The sequence below is a fragment of the Electrophorus electricus genome, chromosome 4 (assembly GCF_041902795.1).
Source record: "Electrophorus electricus isolate QZ-2024a chromosome 4, ASM4190279v1, whole genome shotgun sequence".
NCBI lineage: Eukaryota > Metazoa > Chordata > Actinopteri > Gymnotiformes > Gymnotidae > Electrophorus > Electrophorus electricus.
In genome coordinates this window covers 39,779,292-39,804,977 of record NC_137500.1, presented here as the reverse complement: position 1 = coordinate 39,804,977, position 25,686 = coordinate 39,779,292, and the positions used below count along the sequence as shown (strand labels likewise).

General features: G+C 44.3%; 1 protein-coding gene across 4 annotated transcripts in view; it reads left to right on the top strand.

Moving 5' to 3' along the window:
• The window catches only part of enox1 (ecto-NOX disulfide-thiol exchanger 1), a 44,666-nt gene extending 21,753 nt beyond the window's left edge, over nucleotides 1-22,913 (top strand). Inside the window, exons 2-15 of one of the 4 annotated variants that reach the window (XM_081713751.1) lie at nucleotides 3,816-3,935; nucleotides 4,483-4,620; nucleotides 7,894-8,061; nucleotides 8,164-8,370; nucleotides 8,644-8,877; nucleotides 11,984-12,196; nucleotides 13,423-13,529; nucleotides 15,172-15,262; nucleotides 16,354-16,538; nucleotides 17,644-17,745; nucleotides 18,921-18,980; nucleotides 20,043-20,142; nucleotides 21,661-21,746; nucleotides 22,116-22,913. In XM_081713751.1, coding sequence (XP_081569877.1) covers nucleotides 3,926-3,935; nucleotides 4,483-4,620; nucleotides 7,894-8,061; nucleotides 8,164-8,370; nucleotides 8,644-8,877; nucleotides 11,984-12,196; nucleotides 13,423-13,529; nucleotides 15,172-15,262; nucleotides 16,354-16,538; nucleotides 17,644-17,745; nucleotides 18,921-18,980; nucleotides 20,043-20,142; nucleotides 21,661-21,746; nucleotides 22,116-22,247 — 1,833 coding nt within the window. In that variant the 5' untranslated portion in view covers nucleotides 3,816-3,925 and the 3' untranslated portion in view covers nucleotides 22,248-22,913. Of the gene's footprint in view, nucleotides 1-3,815; nucleotides 3,936-4,482; nucleotides 4,621-7,893; nucleotides 8,062-8,163; nucleotides 8,371-8,643; nucleotides 8,878-11,983; nucleotides 12,197-13,422; nucleotides 13,530-15,171; nucleotides 15,290-16,353; nucleotides 16,539-17,643; nucleotides 17,746-18,920; nucleotides 18,981-20,042; nucleotides 20,143-21,660; nucleotides 21,747-22,115 lie in introns of all 4 variants that reach the window. The other 3 variants (XM_027009601.3, XM_027009600.3, XM_081713752.1) reach the window with 3 other exon arrangements.
• The last annotated feature ends 2,773 nt before the right edge of the window (nucleotides 22,914-25,686 follow it).

Below are 25,686 nucleotides of genomic sequence, written 5' to 3'. Positions count from 1 at the left end.
TAATATTCTAATTCGAAACAGGGATTCCCAAGATTATTCATCTCACTAGTGGGAGTAGGCTGATGCACAGGTTGCTTCAGAGAGATAGAGAGAGAGAGAGTGAGAGAGCGAGAGCATGGAGAGAAGAGGTTTTAGAGCGCAGAGCTAACAGTGGAGCGTGCTGGTGACTGCTTCGGCCATAAACGTCGGGCTTTCTTTTCTGATGTTGCATCATTGTCCTTCAGTGCAACACGTGGTGAAACCGAGCTGTTTCTTCCACAGTGGATGTGGACGTCACTGCTTGTTCTAGGGCTTTGTTCGTTTTTTTGTTTATCTATTTGCTGCCATGCCTACAGGTGCAGGCATTATATGTACCGTTTCTGGTTCCTTGGCTCCATGAGGGCTTGGGTAAATGCACATGCACACGCACATGCAGCAGCAGCAGGAGAACTTGCCTGGCTTTGTTCTAGCACAGAACTATTTTCAGCATTAATTCTACAACAGCTACGCTGTGATGCATTCCCAAGGAGGCCAGACATGCTTCTCGCTTTTATGATGGGGGCGAAGCTGCAATCCAGGCATCACTGAGTTATGGATGTTAATTCACAGCTGTAAAATCCAAGCAAGAAGCCTGAATGCTGTTGCTTTTGCTCATATTTACAGCCTGTTTTATAAGAACACCCAGACTAACAAAACCTTCTCAGGGCTTTTCTTGCAGGACTGTGCCGGTGCTTTTATCATGACTTATGGGAGTGGGGCTTAAATGAATCTTGGCCTGGTGCTTCTCATTTGCCCCTGCATGAGGTTTCTCTCCACGAGGAGACACAAGCTTAATGGTCCCTTTCTACAGACATTATTAGGTGCAATTTGCTCCAAGCAGTGATTGATGTTGTGGTCCTGACCCTTCTCCAGGGGAGGGTTGTCCTTCCCTTAGCCTGCCAGCCTTTACAAAAGTTCTGCTCAACCCATATAGCCCTGCTGCCCTGGAACAGGAGATAAATGTTCTATTCCTGACCAAACAGGAAAAAAAGAACACAGGCTTGAAACATGATACCGATGGAGCTCCGAACTTGATGGAGGCAAATATTGGATGCCCTTAAAAGCTTTGGAAAGATCCCTTTCAGAGGTTTGCTCCTCTCTGTCTTAAATGGGTATGCTCCATTCTCCAGGAGGAATGCGTGCTGTGTCAGCATACAGGCTGTAATGTGATTGCTAGGTGAATGACTCCACGCTGAGCTAGCATCTACAAACCTGCCACGTCAATATAGCCATTCAGCACCAGCACATCAGATAAATCACCAGTCCTTTGCTTTTATGTAGCTGCCGAGATGAGCACATGAGAGGCACTATAGACGTGTTATTATGGACTCATTCGTGATTCGTCTGCCTGGCAAGATGTGCATCACTGATGAAATATGAGATCATCAGTGATGAAATATGAGATCATCAGTGATGAAATATGAGATCATCAGTGATGAAGTCTGAGATCATCAGTGATGAAGTCTGAGATCATCAGTGATAAAATATGAGATCATCAGTGATGAAATAATGGGATCATTAGTGATGAAATAATGGGATCATCAGTGATGAGGTAATGAGCTTTGTTAAGTGGTGCCTGTGTAGGGCAGCACCTTGTTGTGTCCACATTGGGATGTGGGCTCTCGGCTGCCGGATGCTCACTTACAGTGGTGGGGCCTCTGACCGTTACCCAAGCAGCACTTAAAGAAGGGACAGGTGCTGGACAATGACAGCACTTCTGTATGAAATATCCGAGCCTGAAGGAGACGGTACATAATGGACCCATCACACAGGACATAGTGGCAAAAAGAGAGATCTCCAAGATCAGACCAGCCCATGTGCTGTAATCTAATCATTTGTCAAAGTCATTAATGCAGCTATTTCTCATCATTAGCAAACAAAAAGTGATTTTGATTGAGTGTCAGTTTACGGGATGATGTCAATAGCTGGGTCTGTTTTGATTATCTCTGGTTTCTTGTAGCTCCCACAGAGAGGACAGGATTTAAAAATGTTTGGCACATCTCTGCAAGTTTGGAACCTCTCTGCGAACAACAAACAATTATGTTAAAAATTTTTTCATCTGAGCAGAAACTTCTGGAAATGAAACAACAATAATGAAATTGATTACACCAATTACTTTGCTTCATCATTTTCCATCTGTTCTATTACGACTGTCCTGACAAGTGTTTGGAATAAATGTGGCCTCACATGTTTATGCCACATTACTTTCAACATGCATCATGTGTTGGGCCATCTAAATGATTCACGCATGTGAAATTGCACAGTGGTACACTAGTAATCAGAAGGTTGCCAGTTCAAGTCCTACCCCTGTTGGGTCCCTGAACAAGGCCCTTAACTCTCAGTTATTCAAGCTGTATTCAGTCACAATTGTAAGTTGATTTGAATAAAAGTGTCAGCTAAATTCCTTTAATGTAAATGGGTCCATGAGTAATTAGGGGGATAGGAGTTGAAGTGTAAATATGTCATGCTTTATGAATGTGAGTTGATATGGTTTTAGGGGTTCCAGTTTGTGGCCAGTCAGGGACGTGTGGACAGACAGGACGAATGATGGCGTAAGGTCAAGGAAAGCTGGTCTAGTTTGGGGGAAAACGTCTGTGCACCTTGGACTGCTGCTGCAGAGGGTGAGAGGAGATGTGCTGAGTCAGCATAAGACACTGCATTAATTACCCCAGAGAGATTATAATGGGACACACACACTTCCATCACTGGGGAATGTTTCCTGGAATGTTTCCTGGAATGCCTACTGTAGTATGAGATAAGGGTTATTATTGCCTGGAGTATACACTGATGCATACATGTGCATTTATTTACCAGACATTTGCTTATTTTTTGGACCTCCAAGCCAAAATATGTTTTGCATCATAAATAAACATTTTCTCATTAAGTCTATGGCCTTAATATGACAGTGCTGATATGATTGCCTCAATTAAAGGGAAACTGTGTCGTGCTCCTAAGTTGATTTCCATGTGTCAGATTTGAATAACGATCATTACTGCAGAGTGCTGGAGAGTGTCAGCGCGAGGAACCCGTTTGGCATACTGATGTGCGCCCTGTTCCCTTCACTCTGCTCGCCAGCGCCGGGGCTGCTGGGTACGCACACCGCGCTCCCTCCACACACAGGATCCATCACCCACGTCCATATTAAACAGGGTAATGGCCCTCTCGGCCAGACATTGATTTCCCGGATGATATAATGCGTGTGGACACAGCCGATGCAGGGAGAGTATACCAGAGAGAGGAGGGGCGCGCGTGCTGCAGCAGGCGGTCAGGGGAGGACAGAGAGCAGAGAGGTGTGGCGTATCTCACACGCGTGCAGGCTGACTGCCCCCGCTGGATGTGTGATGGGTTGCAGGGTGACATACGTCAAGACTGACGGCCCACTGTCAGGGCAGCTGGAATCTGTTTGGTGAGGGCGCGCTGACGAGGAGGATTTCCTATGGGCTGAATCACAGGACGTTTTGTTAACTGTGAAACACCAAGGACTAGAACCACATAGTCATACTTTAGCTTATATTGTTCTATTCTTCTACATTTTTTCCAATTTATTGACTGTGCTTGCAAAGGTTGTTTTTTGGCAGTGTGTGTCTGTGAAATAGCAGTGTGACAGTACGACTAAGCATCACTTTGAGTTCAAGGACTCATTCTACCACAAGTTGTATACATACATTTATTTACAGAGCAGTTGTGTTCTCTTCAGACTCCTTCATTTCATTCCTCTGCACCTTTCGCCACCGCAGACTGACATGAATAATGTTTTTTGAACCTTTGTGCTGTGTTTCTGTTTCTGTGTGTTTTAGGCTTATGTGCATGCTGGGATGAGGCACTGAGTCCCCACCCCCTACCTACGTGGCCACCGAGCTCTGGAGACAGCAGTGGCAGCAACATAGCGAGCTACAGAGGAGGGGCAATGACCAGCGGTAACTACCCCTCCTACCCCAGAGCAGACGTGCTGATGCACCACCGGTGTACCTGATGCTGAATGTTGAAGCCTCATCATTAGTCGTGGCCACTCGTCCTCCCTGACCTTGGCCTTGCATATTGTCCAGGAGAGAATATCAAATGACAGGAAGGTTTCACACTGTTAAGCAGGGACGTATTATACTGTATGGAACCATTAAAATCTGACCCAGCATTGACTCGCCAGAGTTTCCCTTAGAAAAACTAGGGAGGGAGACCTGGTAAACACAGGACAAAGGTCGTGAAACTTTATACTCAAAGTGTGAATAAATAAACAGCAGAAGGATCCATAGCAACCACCTGTTGTTTAGGGGAAAGAGGGTTATGTTGCTTAGAGGAGAGAGTTTTTTTTCAGCCAGACTATGTGTGAGCTGGTTTATAAAAAATGTTTTGCTTGAAAAACCTTCAGGACTGATGAATAGCTGAAAGAGCGTTTAAAAGAGCGTTTAAAAGAGCCTTTAAAAGAGCCTTTAAAAGAGCGATTTCTTTGTTGTTCTTTCTCCCCAGCAGCGGATAGCATTGGGGCTTTGGGAACAGAGCAGACCCACCTCAGTGTGCCTGTGACAGACCCTGGTGCTTGGGCCACGGCCATGAACAACTTGGGCATCGTGCCCATGGGCCTAGCCGGGCAGCAGCTGGTGTCAGGTACTGCCATCCGTCTTGGGCCTATCATCACGCTAGCCCTTCACCCAGGGCCTGTCTAGCCACATGAGCCAAATATGTGACCTTTAGCAGCAGTGCTAGACGTTGGCTTTTATGTTAAAGTAAGTTGTTGCCTATTGAGGGTTATTCTTTGGCTCTGAGATAAGCCCACTGTTGCTGGGCTGAAAGGCTGAAGGTCCTAGAGCACTCTGCACACACACACTGCCTCTGTCCCTGTCTCTCAGCCTCTGCACCTGCCTCATTCACTGGTTCAGTCTGAAATCTGAAATAAACTCTGCTCATACTCTCACATCCATGTTATTTTTAGACGAATCATTCCTGAAGGTGGTAATCTCTGGAATGAAGACTGTCTCTAGCCTCTGCTGAACAAATCACTGTTATCATGCTTTCAATAATGATAATCTCATTCTTTGTAATTAAGACAAATACAGAAAGACCAGTGGGTTGCCTGGGACTGTCTTTGACACAGACAGCAGAAACAGAGAGTGAAGTTGTTTAATTGTTTTTCCTGATACACAGTAAGGAAATACAGCGCACTGCAGTGGTGTTAATAATGGGATCTCATACAAATAGAGACTGCTGAGTTTGCACCCTATTGTAATTACTACCAAACCAAAGAGCCACGGTGGATTGAGACAAATTAGAATGAGATTAAAATGCATGAGCAGAATCGACAAATCATGAATATTTATGGGATTGTTGTAAATTGGAATGGTTCACATTTGAATTGTATATTGAGGTTTTTGTTCTGGATGCTCTGTGAAATCATTCAAGGATGAATATTAAAATGACTATCCTTAGCTTCTGCCCCACCTAATAAAATAAACCGGAGGGGGGGGGATGTGCTTCTAGAGAATCACCTTTAAGAAAGGACTCCAGTATCATTTCTGTCCACATGCCCTGGTTGTGCGGGTACTGTCTGAATCATAACACCACTTTAGAGCTGGACCTGGTGTGGCACTAGGACACATGGAGGCAGAGACCTAAAAGCAGAGTTAATCTCAGAGTTAACAGAGTTAATCAGCATCAGTGATTCATAATGTATGCAAAGTTTTGGTCTGGTCTCCCTTTAATTTCCAGTGCAGGTTAAAGTATCATTTAGACTGCACTTGAAAACCACTTTAAACATGCAGAACATAAACCCTATGCAGCTTTGTACTGTTTACACCTGAAAATAGCCCAAGTACCTCTAGTACTTTTGGATTGTTTTGGTTTTAATTGTTGATTCTGAGCACATATTTTGATTTTGATTATGATTATTTCTTAGTCTGCACCCATCCGGCACGACGCACTAAGAGCTCACCCTAATATAGCGGCGTTTCCTCACTGTTGGAGTCGCCATTGTTAAGGCTCCATTTGGAGCACTATTAGACGAACCCACTGGGAAATTTGGAATCAGAATTGGTGTAAACCACGAGTGGCTGATCGCACTGATTTATGCAATGATTCAGGAAGCCTGAGTTTCTAGGGAAGATTAAAAAATTGATCACTCTCTGCCAGAAACAGTGAAAGACGTCTACAGTGACGCAACGTATCTAGCCACTACGTCAAATGCTAAGTGACATGGAGAATTCAGGGAGGATTCTTCAACTGCCAGTGCTCATCTTGTCCTCTAAACTGGCTGTAGCGTAGCAGGAGGGCAACCACAAAAGGCCAGTAAACTGAGTGTGAAGTGATTATGGATAGTAAGGGCTGTTTGTACAGGAGCTTCTCTCTGCTGAGCTGATCAAATTTAAATTGGTTTCTGCGTTACTTTCTGAGTTACACCTCATCACTGGGACAGCTCGCAAATGTGAAATAGGGGTGGCTGGAATGGTCCCAGTACCAAGTCATGGGATGAGAGTTTGATGTTTGAAGTGGCCCACAATCGGTTGATAATGGCGTTTGTGGAGGCTGCTGACTGGTGACATCTCACCTCTGTGCTAACCATGCACAGCTGTTTCCTGTGGAGGAGTTCCAGCTCTTGGATTTCATGGTGGATCACATTTCTATGGAAAATTCAAAAAAGATAATTGGGGAAAAAAAACATTTAATTTTCATTTTCTGGCAGAGAGTGAGATGTCTTGGGCCAAAAGAATGAGTAGTGCTTGAATCATCCTCAGAGGGAGGAAAAACAACATAAAAAAATGATAAATGGGAGGCATTTCTGTGTGTAATTTACCTGTTAGAGTCTTTACAGTTTACACATTGATGAGTTTCACATGGATCTCTTAAAGCTCCCATTTCATATAACTGCCAGTACAGAGATTCTCACCATAACTTCCACCCTCTAGTTACGTCATCTGTTTACACATTAGACCCAACATCTCATACTTTATACTGCAATAGCATAGCACGACCAGGGTGTGTTGCTGCATTCATGTGGGATTTGGACTCACCAGCAGTTTTATTGGAAGTACCAGCTTGTTAGAAACATCTTGTAGGTGTTTAATAAGAGTCTATAGAAAATCAGTTGCTATGCAGGTTTGCGATTCTGTAGCTGTTGATCATTGATCAGCTTGTAACCACAGGATATTTTGGGGGTGAAAGATCACTCTTAACCCATCTGTAACATGGACACGTGTGAAGACCCTGGCAGCAGTGCTGTGGATGATACACCCAGACCAGCCCCAACACCCAAAACTAATGCTGTGTTATGAAAATACCCCATCAAAGAACGTCAGTACAGTTAGTGTAGAGACAAGGCAGGTATCTCTAATAAAGAGGCTCACAAATGTGTATTCTGAAAAATGTTATGCCAGATGTGCTTTAAAAGTGTGATTTCAGATTTGTGATGCTTTCACTCCTCAAAAAGAAGTCAGAAATCCTTCACAAATGCAGCAGTGGCTGAAATTCTGATCCATTTAAAGTGTCATATGAAGAAGAAAAGAGCATGGGACTTTCCTGTGCTGCATGTCACTCACAGAGACGCTGTGGATGCAAGGCAGCCACAAGCTCTGTTGTATATATTTAAGAGCTGAAACTGCATGCATGCGTATTGTATAAAGCACACAGAAAGTCTACAGTGTTCACATCTTCATAAAACCATGGGTTTTCAATTTCATATTCTGCATGGTTTAGTATAATGAAAAAATGATTTTAAAAAAGCCCCCAATGTTTGATGGATCTTCTCATTTCTTCTTTATGAGGCAGCTTGATCTCAGCTTCTTTGGAAAGAGTTTTACCAGTTTGGCTGTCTGGTTATTGGCCCTATCTGCCCTAGTGGTTTATTAGCTCCTTCGTCACTCTTTATGTTGTTTGTCTTTTATTCCACAGACTCCATCTGCATCCAGGGATTTGACCCAAACCTGGGGATTATTGCCCCCATTAACCCCATGATGGCAGGGATCAGTCTGGTGCCTCCACCACCTGTGCAGCCTGAGCTGCCTGGCATCAAGGAGTTCATCCACTGCAAGAGCTGCACCCTCTTCCCACAGAACCCCAGTAAGGATCCCTGCTGCTCTCAGTAAATCACAACTTCTACCAACTATAGATCCGGTGGATTGTCTGTTCTGTAATTAGTGGCCATGGCTGTGACTTCTACAGATCTCCCACCTCCTTCAACCAGAGAGCGTCCCCCCGGCTGTAAGACAGTCTTTGTTGGTGGACTTCCAGAGAATGCGAGTGAGGAGATTATCAGGGAGGTGTTTGACCAGTGTGGTGAAATCGTCGCCATCCGCAAGAGCAAGAAAAACTTCTGTCACATTCGTTTCAGCGAGGAATTCATGGTCGACAAGGCCATTTATCTGTCTGGTGTGCCTTTTGTTTTTCATTTGTACAATAAGTCTCACTTTTAGGCATATTTTCACAAAATCAATATGCACTTTCTCCAGCATTTCATCCTCAGTTAGAATTGTTGCAGTGATGTCCCCTTGAGTCACATAAACATTTAATGTATTTGAATAAGCATCTGCCACATTTGTACTCAACAAATGTTTGTCCTAATGAATGTTCTTTGTTTCTCTACACTGGAAGGTAATATGGGTGTGCATGTGTAATGGCTCTGTTTGATGCTGGCTGTCTCAGGCTACCGAATGCGCATCGGATCCAGCACAGATAAGAAGGATTCAGGCCGCATACACGTGGACTTTGCCCAGGCGCGGGACGACTTGTACGAGTGGGAGTGTAAACAGAGGTTACTGGCACGAGAAGAACGGCACCGTCGCAAAGTCCAAGAGGACCGCTTAAGACCTCCCTCCCCACCTCCCATCATGCACTACTCTGAGCATGAGGCAGGCTTATTGGCCGAGAGGTTGAAAGGTACGTGAGTGCTGTGACCTTCACGTCTCTGTTACCATCATTACATTAACAACGAAAAACAGTTTGAGTATGAGATCTCTAAAAGCAGAACTTGGTGAAATTGACCTGTGTGGCCATGTCTGCTCTGTCAAACACCTTCCAGCCAGGCCTGTCAGCTCTGATGATGTGACGGGCGTTACGGTAATGATTGGCTGTCTGGTTGCAAATCCCCCAGCACTCTGCCATTTAGTCCCCCCGACTGGGTGCATCTGCCACACCACAGCTCCAGCTGGTGTGTTGTTCTGTAGGGTTAGTTAGTTGTTTTGTAGGGTTAGTGTATTGTTCTGTAGGGCTGGTGTGTTGTTCTGTAGGGTTAGTGTGCTTATATGTTTGGTCCCATTGGTGGCCTATGATGAATATTGACCAGACCCCTTTATCTCTAGACTAACCATGGCACCAGAGGGCTTGGATAACAAGGATCTGTTTAAGTTTTTTGATATTTTAAGACAAAGGGTATTATCTGTTTTTAGGGAGTATAATCTGGGTTTTTTTTTCGGCTGTAACCCAGTGGGCGTGGTTGGTTGCTCTTTTCTAAACAGCTGTTTTGTTCAGGACAGATACAGTTTGCTGTTGTATTAAATGATGATTAAAACTGTCATTTATAGTGTTATAGCATATTCAGGACCTCAGATGAGTGTGATGATCAGTTCACTAAACCCAAATGGAAAAGGCAGCGTGTTGGTTGCAGATGAAATCTTGCTTTTTAGCAAACAAGTTGGAGTATTAATCTTTCTACCTCTTTGTACAAACTGTTACAAACTGTTACCTCTGCCACCAAGAAGGGTGTTTTCCTTAATCATAAATAAAATTCAAATAAAGTTAAACATTATGAATACTACCAGATTTGGGCTCCTGTTTGTCAGTACACACAGTATCAGCCTGATCGGTCCTGGTCAGAGTGAGATGTGGAGGTTGCTTTTGTCTAAATGCTTTCTCCTTCCTTTTTACCACATGCCTCAGGGCAGTTTTCCAGGTACCAGACATTTGTTTTCGAAACCTGGAAACTAGGATTCCTCCAAAAGTCTGGAAGCAAGTTACTGCTGCATGAAGCCTGGAAACAGTGCAGGCAGGCAGCCTAAGCCCCCCCCCCCCCCGTGCACCCCTCCCCCTGCATGGCGCATAAACAGTCCACCACTGAGCCTCTGCTGCTGTTCCTTCACCTCGGGCCTGTCATTTTGGCAAAGGGTTTATATGGGCATTATTGTTTTCTCATATTTCAGAGTTGATTGTATCACATTTCCCATTCATGCACAGCACTTCTTCGAACTCTCCTCTGGCTCAAAGCTAATATTTTTCCTGGGCTTGGTTATGATTAGCAGGAGCCCCAGGCGCGCAGCAGGAATTTGGTGATGATGGCTGGGTCTCTTCCATGCCTCTCGAAGCCTTCATCTCTGGAGAGGCTGCTTTCATTTAGAATCAGCAATCATGGCACACCATCAGGCATTTCCCATTTCGTTCTGTGCAGTGTGTATTCCTGCACTGTGCATGATCCCACAGGGCTTCAGCCAAGGCATCTCTGATACCTCAGTGTTTTTCCTTACACGGCACGTTCCACTCTGAGAATCTCCTTGCTACAGAATTTAGTCCATCCTTTGCCATTTGGTTTTCTACTGCAGGATAATAATTTGCAACAAATGCAAGTGTTGCTATATAGTCTCAGACAGCAAACAGGGCCATGGGTCATGTGGATGATGTCATTTATCTGCAGTGGAGTGAAAGAAGCCATCTGTCTGTAAGGAGACTGCACTGGAAGCCATTGTACAGTAGAATGGCAGGAATCCAGTGGCTCCTCATCCGTGAGTTTGTTTTTTGTTTAGCTGCGCTCCAGCGTTTCTTCTCCCACCAGCCGCTCTCCTTCTGCCATTAAAGGTCTTGTGTTTTTTATTAATGCCATTCATTCAGGCAGCCTCTGGTTAATGCTTTTTCATTGGAGGGGGAATAAACGCATTAATCATGTTCATTACCAAATTACATGGCCTCAGAAGAATAAATAAGGTACCGTCATAAAAATAAGTCTGTAACCCAAGACCGAGTAATTCTGTTGGTGTTGGCTCTGAAGTGCTGGTAAAATAGTAACTGTCATAGAGGCAGAGTTTTGCAAAGGCAGAAGGGGATGCTGAGGGATTTTGTTGAAGGGTGTGGAGATTTACACATTTAGATTTGCACTCACAGCCTTCGTTAGGAGTGGGGGAGGGCTTGCAGTCTCATCTGACTGAGGGAATTTATTTTTACTCCTGTCAAATGACATTCTTGCCCTGCGAGCAAGAGAATTGTATTTGCTTTAATTAGCTGGGAAGGCAGAGTGCCACCTGATTGGCGTTATCTGCTCTCACTCCAGCAACTGCCTACGAAGCCCAGGAGCCGCTGTGGTTCAAACCACACACAGACTGCATATCCAGGCTATCTGCTCAGCTGTATACATAATTAAAATGGCTCAAATATACTGAGACTATCATATGATATTTATAACAATGTAGAATATACCTAGATGCTGTTTCCTTTTCTCAGAGAGATGTTTCTGATCAAAAACATATGCTAGGCAGTGAAAACTAAGTGAGACTGCATTTAGAATCGAATTTTGGGAAGGTGCCATTTACTATTGGCCTGAGTGCTTGCAAAGATGTAGTGGCAAATTTCAATTATTCTTGCAGTTCCTGTAATGCATTTCAAAGAGGTCCAGAGGGACCTGATGACTGCAGCCAGAGTGAGACCACTGAGCCTCTGCATCATATGCACGGCCTAGAATTACACTCAATGCATTACAAGTTAAGACATCGTGATGTTCGGTGCTGTTTTTCTTGTACTAGATTGTGGTCCAAGTGTTACATTAAAATTCGACACAATGCAGTGAAACTTGCACGCAGTGCAAGAATTATAACTCGAAGCAATTCATTCTGTGGAAGATTGTTTCCCTTTCTTGTTATTGCTGCACAGTCATTTTTAATAATCTGTTTGGATATTTGCAATGAACAGAGCGTATGTAACTTTACCATGAATGAAGAGAAAAATGCTTTTGTGCAGTCTTTGAGTTTAAATCAGGCATAACGTCGCCTCCTCTTCTCCACAGATGATAACAAGTTCAGTGAGGCCACTGCGGTTCTGTTCACGTGGATAGAGAGGGGGGAGGTGAACCGGCGAACGGCAAATCACTTCTACTCCATGATCCAGTCGGCCAATAGCCACGTGCGGCGCCTGATGAGCGAAAAGGCCCAGCACGAGGAGGAGATGGAGCTAGCCAAAGAGCAGTTCAAGAACTCGCTCCTCGCCATCCTCACACAATGTAAGACAGGCCTTTCATCCACGCCACTATCTCAGAGAGAGCTGTTCCTCTAGGGTCGCCATGGCAATGCTCATCCACTGCACAGCCCGAGATTATGTGGGATTCTTGATCATGCTCAGTCTCTGATCTGATTTTTGGGCTTTTTTTGTGTGTTGTTGTTCCCTTTCGAAATTAACCGTTTTTAAATGCCTTCATCTGGCTGTAGTGCCATAATGTGGCATCATATGAAGATGCCAGACATATAGACAGTGGAAAACAGTCAAAGTACAAAAAAGGACCTTGAACTCTGAAGCTGTATTCAGGCCTAGTTCCCTAAATCAGTGTGACTCTAACCATAGCCCAGAGAATGGCCCATGGTAAGTACAGTCTCAATGGAAGCAGTACCACCTCATAGCAGGGACCGAGCAGTTCAACTTAACTTACAGGTAGGCAAAAATCAGATTCCCTTACCTTCTGAGATGAACAGAGTAGCTGGAAATGCTTCACAAACCAGAAGCAGCTACTAAGACATGTAGTACAGACTACAGAGTCTCTTAGGATGGAATATAAGAAGCTTTGAATAGGTATGATGGTGAAGTTATGCCCATAGCAGCTTGACAACAGCAAAAGAACAAAATAAATACTAATATTTAATGCTTTCTTTTATCCATCTCTAGTATGGTGTAAAAAAACAGAAGGAAAGAGGGTTTAAAGTTACACTGGTTATGGTGCAAGAACTCACCATTTATTCATTATTACAGCTTACATGTTTCTTTGCTTATGCCTTCAAAACATCACACCAGTAGAAATGTATAGTCAAATCAGAGACATACAAAAGGCAACATTTTACAAGAGGTAGAAACTAAATAAAAAATTTTATATTCTTAAATCAACCTCAAACTCCTGCAATGCGTTTTTCCACCGTATTGCACATAATAAGGAACATTCCTGGGTATCCAAGCACTCTGTAAACTACAGTCAATATTACCTAATATTCCTTAATATACTTAATACAACTGCAGCTACCAGCAGCATCATGCGAGCCAAGTATTCCACCCTTTGTAGTCTGTTGCCTTCTACAGTCCTAAAGGATTTGAATCAGCAGGTCATGAGATGTAAGTACAAAGGAGCCGCCACTCCCAGGAATCTCACTGCTTGCCGAGGTTCCTGGCGTGTAGCTCCACCTCGCAGTGGTGCAGAGCTTTACATAAATGGCTTGTCTTGTCTGACTTCCTTATCCACCAAAGTTGAGCAGATCACGGCCGTTTTCACCGCTGCCACCAGACAAAAGGCATGGGACCATTTCACAAAAGCGCAGCGCAAGAACATAGACATTTGGCGAAAGCAGTGCGAGGTTGGTACTTCTCCTCCCTTCTTGTCCTGCTGGGCTCTGCAGGCCACATTGGTGCTCTGGCAGCTAATGTGACTGTGTGGGTCCTGTGGCTGTTTGTTTGGAAACCTTTTCTTTTTTTCTTTTTTTTTTAATTTGCGGTCTCACGAATAAACCATCCCGTATTTCTGATTCTGTTCTCTCGCTCTGCAGCACACAGTCGATATCTGCTAGAAAGCCAAGTACCTCTTAAGTTTCCATGGCAACAGATGCTTCTAGGGTTAAAATGATAGTCATCAATGATAAACCTGTATTAATTATTTATAACTCATCAAATTTGTATTAGGTCTCCATTAAAGGCTAAAGAAAAGTTGGGAGAGCTGAAGTTGGGATATAGAACAGCCATGTTTGTGACATTTGGAAACTTCAAGATTCAGCATTTACATAGTGCTCATACTATCCCTATGTTAGTATCTACCAACTTTCCAAAGACTTTTATGCTCTTTCCACCTCGTGATACACTGCACAGGAATCATCTGGTTGGGATTCTTTTCCACAACTTGATTTATTCTTACATGCAGTGGGTGAATGGGATGTTTTTTTCTGTGAAGACCAAACCATTAATCCCCTTTGAGAGAAATACAGTATGTGTGCATCCATGCAATTTTGTAAGTCCAGTCATTGAAAGGAAAAGTTGCCACTTAGGTTCCCAGTCCGCCCAGAGGTAAGACGCTGCTTTAATAAGTGGACAGGCCAAAACCAGTTCTGATGCCACCACTGTGAAATCTTAGCGGGGTGACGTTTCATCTGCGTTTTAGGCTGTATTGTATGTCATGCTATAAAATCATTTTCAGTCACCAGTGTAATAAACTTGTGCTGACAGAAAGAAATGTAAGATGTGATATGATCTATTTATCTGTATAAGAGCTTTCAAGAAACTAAGATGAGAGACGAGACATGTGGGATCAGAACAGAGTCTGTCTGCTGATAAGAAAGCGTGCTCTTCTCTCACTGTTGTTTTATGACAGATATTTATTCCGTCCGAACTCTAAGCTTTTACAGCAGTGGCACTAAATATCCTTGCTGATGATCCCTGTGATGACTGTCAGAGGATCAGTGAGCCTGGACATTTGTGAAATGTGATTTCTTTTACAGTCTCTTTCCAGCCCCAGACAAATGGATCATCCAAACTTATGCTATCGCCCACAGCTGTGAGATGGCAGAGCCTTAGTTGGCACTGCAGGCTGGCTTTCAGGATACAGTCGCAAGGCCGTGTGTTGTCACAGTCCATTATTCTATCACTGCTAGAGTGGAGCTAAAATAAGAGGCAATCCTAAAAGTGAAAAGAGAGGCCCTGCACGGCTTACACTGCGCAGGATACTGTAGGATATGATAGACACGCACTGTGGTGTCGGTAAACCACGGGAGTCTCATGAAAGTCACACATGTCTGTAGAGGATGGTATGTTTGTTCACATTATTGGTTTCTGTGGCTGTATTGTTCTTTTTTAGAGTGACATCAGAAGCATTAAACATTAACTCCATGTTCAGTCATCTCATCTAGGGCAGCTGCCACTAACAGTATGCATGTGTCTCCCTGTTTGTGTCTCTCACGTTGCGTGTGTGTGCATATTTGTGTGTGTGTGTGTGTGATTATGGTTTGCTAGGAACTGAGGAATGCCCACAGTGAGGAGATTATGGGAATTCGAAGGGAAGAGGAGATGGAGATGTCAGATGAAGATTTGGAGGAAAATCCCTGTAAGAAGGTTCGAATGGAAGACTCAGGTGCAAACCATGTGCCTCAGACAGACTCTGGAACTGTAAAATATTTACATTGCTGACACATGGATCAAATGTATTTCTTCTCATTTTAAATGTTATAAAATGATGCCATGAATCAGAATCCAAGGAAGCCGTTCTGAAAGCAGCACTTGGCTGCATGGAACTCGCCGCTCTTATCGTGGAGATAATCTGGAGGAAAACACTCACAACCAAGCACAACAAAACGTGTTTTTGTGCTGAGGAGTCATGATGAATGATTAAATCTACTAGTTTTATGTTTTCCATAAAATGTTTGATTAAGAATGATATTGCTTCTGCAGAAAGCAGCTGTGGAATTTATAGTGATATTTTTTGAGCTCTGAATCCTTAGTTTGGGATGTCAAGGACAAACACCACATTTAGTATCACACTTGAGTTCATTTTTATGTATGTAGTGTTTTGGGTTTTTTTTTTGGTTTTTTTTAAATTGGCAATTGGCAATCTGTCACACATCAGACTTTCAGAAATCCTGGCCAAATTCAAGCCAAACGACATATGACAAATGCCATGATGGCAAGGGGATAAACCCCAAAGCACGTTGGGCTGTGGTTATGCAGACAGAGGCCCCACGCAGGGACCCAACCTGCACGACACACAGAGTCAGTTACAGTGCTGTCTGTCTGCTGGAAGGTTCTCTAATGACTGCTATTCTTACAGTCACCTGCACCTGCTTAATATGGCAGAGAGCCATCGTCGTAGCACACGCACACGTACACTACATTGCACTATTACTACACTCTACTATTATATTATATTTGTAGGTTATAAAATTAAAAGAATTTCTGAATATTAATGATACCACCTATCACCAAAGCAACTACTCTAGTCTAAGCATTACTGATGGTTATTAGGTGACCATTAGGTGAGCATCAGGATGTGTAGATGTACGTTGTGTTTTACTGTGCACACTGAGCCTTGTGCATGTGAAAGCATTTGTTTAAAGGTAAGAAGGGCGGGCGCGGCGCATGCGTATGAGCTGGACGTAGAGGCCTTGCCCTGATGGCGAGTCCCTACCTGTGTGCCTGCAGCTCTGGCTGTGCAGACTTGCGCCCTGCGAGAGGAGAATGACAGTCTGCGCTGGCAGCTGGACGCCTACAGGAATGAGGTGGAGCTGCTGAAGAAGGAGCAGGGCAAGGCCCAGCGCGCCGACGACGAGCACATGCATGACAACCAGCTCCACTTCCTCCAGCAGAGCATGCACGGCATGCAGCAGGTAGCACGCAAACCTCCAGACACACAGGCACACACGCAGAGGCGTGGTCATAAACCCAGAGGCGTGGTCACACACACAGAGGAGTGCTCATAAACCCAGAGGCGTGGTCACACACACAGAGGCGTGGTCACAAACCCAGAGGCGTAGTCACACATGCAGAGGCGTGGTCATAAACCCAGAGGAGTGGTCACACACACAGATGCATAGTCACACATGCAGAGGCGTGGTCATAAACCCAGAGGAGTGGTCATAAACTCAGAGGCGTGGTACGCTCAAACACATTTATTTATGCATTATGCAAACGATCTTATCCAAAGTGACTTACCATTTCAATCCCATTATAGAGTCGTGCCTAAGGACCAAGGAGCATGAGAGGTCTACCCTGGACAGCACACACCACAGCAAACACACACACACACACACACGCATACACACACACCACCCCTGTCCTTTTAGCTAGCCAGTGGGACATGCCTACCCTCCTTACACAGGGCTGCCTGACAGTAACTGCAGAGCTAACCTACACTCTACTGTGTTCATTCCTCCTTGCTCCCTCTCTCCCTCTCTCCCTCTCTGTTGGACTCTCTCCCTCTCCCAGCCCCCCACTGCTTCCAGAACCTCACTCCTCACATCTTCACTGAGCTTTTCACTCCTCCTAGTTGGGTGATTTTGGCTCAGTTCTTGAAAATGGCTAATAATATCAATTTTGAATTAAAAAAAAAAAAAGAATGTTCTGGAATTTAAGCACAATTTTTAAATTAACCTCCAGTACTTGTTTATCTTAATAGAATGTCTGGTTTCTGAAAATAAATGTAACTGCACTGTAAATGTTGCGTTGTAAACTGTCTTGAGACTTGACTGTAGACTAGCATGGCTTGGACCTCTCAGTACACGTTCAGTTCATATAATGATTGACAGCGTTTAATTAGCCAGTGAGGCGCCGTGTTCCTCACCTCTACCTTATGTGTCTACTCAGTTTTTCCAGGTAAGTAAAGCAAACTCTGAAGATCTCTGCAGTTAACCCTAACCCTCCTTCTTCATGCGCATTCACGCTGCGCTTCGTTAGCAGCCCTTTTGTTCTTGAACATGCTGCCTGTCTCCACAGCAACTGCTCAGGCTCCAGGAAGAGCTGAAGGAGAAGGAGTTGGAGCTGGAGCAGGCCCAGGTCGAGCAGCGCCACCTAGAGGGCGAGATCTCCAACCTCAGGGTGAGGGTGAGACCTGCACACATTGGCTGCTTCAGAGAGACTTCACCTCAGTCTACACCTATATCAGTAAATCAGGCTGTGTTGCTATATTAATTATTTAGAAGGACATTTATTTTTCATTTTGTATAGTTAAAAAAAAAGATTCTGTTCCCATCTATTTTTACTCATCTTTGTGTGCTACTGATATGGGACATTTTTAGAAAACATTTCTGCTGGGAGCTGTTCCAGTTTAGCAGGAGTGCCTTTTTGTCTTCCTGTGTGTTAGCCGAAGACCAGTGTATGCCCTGGGGTCACTCGGTGTCCTCCCACTCACTGTGCACGCAGTGAGACAGCAGTTAGATATAGCAGCTGGAAAACTCTACGCACACACACGCAACACAAACTCACACATACACACGCGCGCACACACCTGCACGCTCACACACACACACACACACACACACACACACAGAGACAGAGCTTTAAATAGAAAATTCAGTCTAAAAAATGTGATGGATTTAAGCTATTCTTGGCTTCAGGTCTGAACACGGCACAGAAAAGCTCCTTTTTAAACTCCCAGTCTGCACCACAGCCTCTGCATGTGACACCAACCTTGCCTTCCTCACTGCTCTTGGTAGATGTGGGGAAACACATCAGCCATAGAGAAGCCATCCTTTACATTTGGTGCATTCCTTCAGTGAACCCAGAGCTCCCTCCATGTCGTAGAGTCTCCGCTGAACAGCATAATTTGATCCTTTGTCATTTTTGCCAGCACAGTGGTTTGCCTATGAGCACAAAACAAAAGGCAGGCGTGTTTACATAGTATTTGACTATGGACACTGGTGTGCACGTTATTGGACTGAGATAATGGGGACATCAATAGTAGTGGAGGTCTAGGGAACTCAGCAGTGTGTGATCGGGGGTGTAGGTTGCTTTAGGTCCACAGCGGATGTCCTGTATGTTTAATATCAGACACTGTTCTAACCACCAAGAGGAACTCTAGGTGTTTGTTTATAAAATCTACTAAATGTTTGCCATTTACTCGTCTGTGTAAGTGCTGTGAAACTCAAGACCGAAAGTCGTCTCTCTTCTTCTTAGCATCTTTCTTCACCTTTTCTTCCTTCTTTTTATCTATTTATCTTAAATAACATTCCTGAAAACCAAATCAGTAAATATATTTCTTTTCCTTCTGCCAGCATTTGAGCAGTATGGACTTGGTGGAAGGCATGAACCACACCACTGATGCCCTTGAAAAGGTAACGGTCTGAAACTAGCTGGCCACCACCACTGCAGGCTGGGCTGGTGGCTTTTCAATCGTGTGGCTCTATTGTGGTCTTTCTACCTAAGAATGCAGACCAGAGATGTGCCTTGAATGACTTTAATCTAGGCTGTGCTTCCCAGCGCTGTCGATGTATCTAGCACTAACGGAAGCTTTAGCGTTCACGGAGTGTCTTTTTGCAGCATTCTGTGTGATCTCCACAGCTACATAAAATGGTGAAATGTGTCCCCTGCAAATCCTTCCAAGAGCTGTAAAATGTTCAAGGAGATCTAGCACCCTCTTGTGGACCCAGTAATTCTGGCAGGTGCAGTAGTTCCTGCCCTCACAGCTAGCTCACTTAGGTTTAGGGTTGAAATTCCACCTCTACGCAGAAGCACCTGGTTTACTTACAGCTCATGTCCTCATGCTACATGTTTGGACTTAAGTTTAGGTCCATTTGTACTGTATAAATTATACTGTGAACACTTGGTCCAGCTGCTTATGTGTAGGATGTGAAGTTTCTTTCCATAGTGAAGCAAAAAACCCAGCCAGTCCACATCCTGATCTTGCAGGACTGTGTCTCTGGTGCCCTGTAAACAGGCACAGTAATGCCCAGGGCTTCCTGAGCACTGAACAGTTTTGGTGTTTACATACAGCAAGCTTCATGCCAAACACATTTTATGCTCACTATTACTAAAGAGGAATTCCGTGTACAGCGTTTGAAGAGATTTCTGCTCTGTTGCCTCCATTTGTGAGGCTGTTGAAAGGGCATTTGAATAGATCGTACCATGTGTATGCAGTGCCAGTGCCACTGATCTACGCATCAATTCATCCTTTGTGTGGCGTATGGCCTGCCATCTACAGCCGCCTCTGAAAGGAGTGGGTGGTAATGTCAATAAACATTGATTTCTGAAAGCAGAGCACAGCACTTGGCATTTTTGGTACAAATTGGTCAGCATGTATGTAGACGAACTGCTATTGTAGACATTCACTGCGGCCTATTTCTAATGCCACATATGTTTGTTATTTTATGTCTGTATCATTGTATGTGTGTGGACAGGGAATGAATGGCACTGCAGTGCTCTATCACCATCAGGAGAAGAAGAATGAGTTGGCCATGCGAGGTCCTCTGAGATCAGAGAAAGAAGCCCTCTTGCTTGGTAATTATATGCTACCTCTGTTCTGTACATATATCACCGAGAGTGAGGAGATTTGTGGACAACTGGACCAGTGTAGAAGACGGAGGCTTGGGCCCAAGGAAAATATATGTAATAGACAGGTAGAGAGTATCAGTAAAAAAATAAATAAATAAATAAATAAATAATACATTTTAAAAAATAAAATTATATATATATATATATATATATATATATATATATATATATATATATATATATATATATATATATATATATATATATATAGAGAGAGAGAGAGAGAGAGAGAGAGAGAGAGAGAGAGAGTTTGTACTGCGCTAGATGTTGGGATGGAGTCAGTGGCAGTGTGTGTCTATCTATCATGTTTTTGGAAGAAAATGAGGAGCACTGAGGTCAGAGGAGCTCAAGAGAGCTGCTCCTCTCTCAGCCAGCAAAGCCCCCTTAAACCCCCCCCCCCCACACACACACACATATACGCACACACACGCATGCACACACGCACGCGCGCACGCACGCACACACGCGCACATACGCACACACACACGCACGCACACACACGCACACGCACACGCAAGCACGCACACACGCGCACATATGCACACACACGCACACACACACGCACGCACACACACACGCACACACGTACGCACACACACACGCATGCACATACGCACACACGCACACGCACGCACACACACACACACTCTAATGCTCTGCTCAGAGAGAGAAAGCATACTGTATAGATGGGAGGAGGGACAGCTGAATAGAGGCCTTCAGCCAGAACAGCAGAGGAGCTCCATTTGTTCCAGCAGCAAGCAGAAAAGAGGCAGACAATGGAACAAAAACAGCTTGAATCTCCAGACCTGCACACACAGGAAGCTGCCCGGCTTGACCTCACGAGGGAGCATCGTTAGAGAAGTTCATATGTATGGTCCTCATTCACTTCTAATCAACTCTCTTCATGCAGCATTCGTTGTTGTTTTTGACAGTTTCCAAAGCAACATGGCCAACGTTACCTCCCTTTATTTAAAATGAGTGCCGTGAGATTTGCTTCTATTAACCGAGCTGGATTACGAAATAGATTTTTTATGTCTATTTGGGAGCAGCTGACTGTGGCATGACAAGTCAGCGAGTTTCAGTCTTTATCATCACCTGCACGGCTCCTCACATTCTAGGTTCCAAATCGGAGCCGACGTGGTGAACAGCCGTCCACTCCGCTCCCCACTCCAGAATGAGCCTGTGAACATAGAGCTTGTGGAGTGAATTGAATTAGGTTCCTCTGTAATTGGCAGTGTTACACCATATAAATCAAGGAAATAAATATTGGCCCGGGCCCTCCAGGGCAGCCAGCGCACTCCCTCCCTTAGCTTCAGCGCATTACCTTTGCAGGACCTCTAATCAGCGTAAGAGGGGGAGGAGCAGAGGTTCTGCTCCCAGATGCCATTTATTGCTCAGCCTACCAGCTACATGCAAATGTGACCGTGGTGGTATTCTGTCCATCCCCCCCACTTCCCTCTACAGGAATAATATCCACCTTCCTCCATGTCCACCCTTTTGGAGCCAACATCGAGTATCTGTGGTCTTACATTCAGAGGCTTGATGCAAAGGTAAAACTGTTTTAAAGACAGAATCTGATTTGCTGAGCTTTTTTTCTGTGTTAAAACCGTTCTCATGCTGTGGAGTCTCCTGCTATGTAGGTCAGTGAGTTCATTTTGTTTTCTGTGTAGCCCTCCGATACTGAACAGTGTTTGGGGCTCAGGTGGCCCAGCCCAATGAATATCTGCAATGATTTGACCCCTGGCCTCAGAGTAATTGGCTATAGATTTGCTAAACGTAATGGTATACATGCACTGAGTGCACTTAGTTGGGCTATTTGATTAAGCAGACAGCCTCATGGCTTTGAATGACGACCCATTAAATCACGTACCTTGGGGAAGGTGGCCGTGTGTGTAAATGCACGATTCTCCCTCTCTCAGGTCTCACCCAGCGAGCTGGAAAGGCTGATGGTGAGACTGCCCAACATGTTCAAACAGGAGTTCAGCGGCGTGGGCGCCACTCTGGAGAAACGCTGGAAGTTCTGCGGCTTTGAGGCTCTCAACTCGGCATGACGAACAGAAGCGCGAGCGCTGGAACAGGGCCGCAGACCTGCGAGAGCCTCCGAGCCTCCGAGCCTCCGAGCAGGGATCCACCCCCCCACAGCCACTGCCTGAGCTGTCACACCTGTTACTCTGGTACACAAACATTGATAACGGCGAAGAAAGGAGAGAAGCACTAGGTTCGGCACCCAACCAGGACGGATGTATTCACTTAAAGAAGCTCTTTTTAGAATTCAGGGGCTCATTGCATAACTTTTCCTGTCAACAGCAGAGTCCCTGAAGTGTGGGCATAATATCCAGGAATATGGGTCTGCTCTATGATGGCATGTAGACTATGAGGACCTATGACACGCAAGCATGTGAGGGTGGGCCCCCACAGGGACATGTCTCAGAGCACGCTCACTGTACTGGACATTTATTTAAGACGCGGGGGCCTTGGTTTCAGCCAAAAAGCTCAGTAGGCTTAAGGAAGTTTTAACTGTTACATAGAGTATTTAAAAAGGAAAGCTGTGAAGAGAATCATTTTCCCACCGACTGACAGAGGATATTTTGCTGTGTTTCAGGTCTTTTATTGTTGTGTTTATGTAATGTGCATTCTTTGTGTCACAATGCACCATTGTTATTTGCTCATGTAAATTATGACTTTCTAAAAATCTAATAAAGAGGTTTTTATCTTGAGATGAAACTCCACTGGTGGACCCTCAGAGGTGAAGGTCACGTCACTTCTGACGTCTTTCCTGACGTGACTTCCTCACTTCTGGGTTTGGTGAGAAGTGAAGCCTGCATGAACAGCATTAGTAACAGAGATTCCCTGCACATGTTGAATTTCACAAGCTGTTAATTAATGACAGGATACCAGGATAATGAGCTGGTAAGTCCGTATGTTACATCTACTTCATGACATTCCCATCCATGGAAATGTTCTGCATATGAAGGGCAGTCCTCCAGCGGTCACTAATCCTCCAGCAGTCACTAGTCTTCCAGCGGTCACTAGTCTTCCAGCAGTCACTAGTCCTCCAGTGGTCACTAGGTCCTTGTCTGGTAAGTGTTCATACCTAAACTATGACCAGTGGTTTTGCTGTTATAGTTAATGATGATGCCAGAGTTCCTCTTTAGATCTAAAACACAAACACTAAAGGGTGTTCCAGGTAGCACAAACCATCCAAACTGTGTACTGAGATATTCCAAATATTACTTACAAGCTCAGTGCAACTCATCTCAAAGCTAGTGAGCACAGTGAATAGCATGATTTTAGAGTCCAGTTTAAGAGAGAGGCTGTATTCAAAGAGTGGGAGCCTAAAACCAGATAATCGCTAAAAACAGGACAGTAGTACCTAGTAGAAGATATTTAGGTTCCCTGTATCAAGTCAAAACTTTACTTTCTTATCAAATGAATGTGTAGCTCTCCGGGTTCCACTGTCATATTTTCCTGCTGCTGAAAATGGGTTTCTAATTTTTGAACAATATGTCATAGTTTTGCAGTGACGGTCCAGGCTGGTGGGATTTTACAGGCTGCTGATACATGACGTGCTTCATAGTGCATAGCCAAGATCAGGGATAGCGGAGTCCACTTAAGAAAACAGCTCCCATTTATTATAGGACCGGATCAGAGAGATTGGCACATCCAACTGTGCAAGATCAAGTTAACATGACACGTTTTAGCTATTCATTCATTTTTTGTCATCACTGTTCTCAGAATGATGGTACATGTACATATTGAGATCTATGTATAATATGTATAATGTGAGTTATATTATGCAGTTATGAGGTGGTTATTATATGACATTTTGTGTTCGTAATCAAACAACTGATTTGAATATGAATCACTTTTCATCATTCATATGCCAGCAGCTTATATAAAAATACTTCACCAATGTATTTCTTTAAAAAATATCTCTTCCAATATGCTTAATTGCATACAATATTGTACTAGCAGTTGCACAAATCATTTCTTATTATGGTCTGTCTGACTTTGCAAAAAAGGTAAAAAAATAAATAAAAATAATGCATTTTGTCGACAGCATGTTGGACAGAAATACAGCTTGCCTAAGCTATTCTGGCAAAAGCAGTGAAAAGAAGTGTTACCGTGGTAACATTGGACACCAAAACAGTGAAGGCCAGAATCTGTCTCTCAGCCCCAATTTCCTCTGACACGTTAGCTTCATTAGACCCACCCTGGAGCTGAGGGACGTGAATACAAGCGTATTGGTTTTACCGGCTGAATGAAGCACCGCCAGCATCTTTTTGCTTATTTTGCCCCTCGTTATGCTTCCTTGGCCGTTTGGTTCGCCACACAAACGAGCTGTAGCATGCCACATATCCAGAGGACGATGGAGGGCTGGAGAGACGCTAACAAACACAGCAGGCTCTTTACACTGCCCAACTGAGTTTCTTCCATGTCCCTCAGCGATCTTTCAGGCAGGGCTCCTCCCATGGTTCCTGGCCATCTGCTGCCTGTAGTGCGTGAAAGGAGGCAGGAAGGTCACGTTTGTCTGCGGGTGCCGTCGACATGCCTATCTCCATATTAATGAGATGTGGGTGATGTGACACAGGCAGCCATGATTGGTCAGGGGTGTTGTTCCACAGCTGAAGCCTGAGTTCTGCAGTGCAGCGCTCCAAAGACACACTATATGCTCCGTAGTCCCGGAATCTTCTAGATAGATGTTTGCTTATTCCAGAGTTTACAAACTATTTTGCTTCAACATGAGAAGTGTTTCATGGGAACATTTTTATATTATTTTATTTTGGGGTTTTTTGCTTAGATAAAGTCTGGTTTTTTTTGGTTATTTTCTAAGGAAGCCTGTAGAAAGAGCTCCATTTGCAATGGAGGTTTACTAAAGGCGTCTATAAATAAACTGGGTAGGCGTGGGAATACAGTAGCATCATCTGGGTGGATTTCTACTAATGAAGCTATGTGACTGCAGTTAATTAGCTTTGGCTTTGTTGCCTTTGTTTAAGGCATCAAATCAGAAGACATGAAAGTAATTCATATCTTTCCAAATGTCACGCATTTCTACCGCATTTACTGCATAAGGCAGCAGTTATAATCAATGAGAAAATCATTTTTTATGCTTAGCAGTCAAGACAGCAGTGTTGTTGCACTTCTCTGCTCTGTGTGTGAGTCTGCATTACAGGCTGAGCTTATGCTCACATTGTTTCCATTATGACAGCTGAAGCAGTAGACAAGCTCTCTCGCTCTCTCGCGCTCTCTCTCTCTCGCTCTCTCTCTCCCTCCCTCCCGTTTCTCATAACATCTTCACCCCACATCAATCACACCTACACAGCTCGACTCTGAAGGTTCAGAACAGTCCTCGCCAAGTACCCCACTGAGCAAAGCTGCCTGTATTGGTTCCAAAATTGTAATTTTGTCCTTTTTGCCTCTTCTGCTTCAGAAGTCCAAGACTTTGACAGCAGACAGTAACTCGCAGCAGTTTGAAGACAAAAGTGAAGA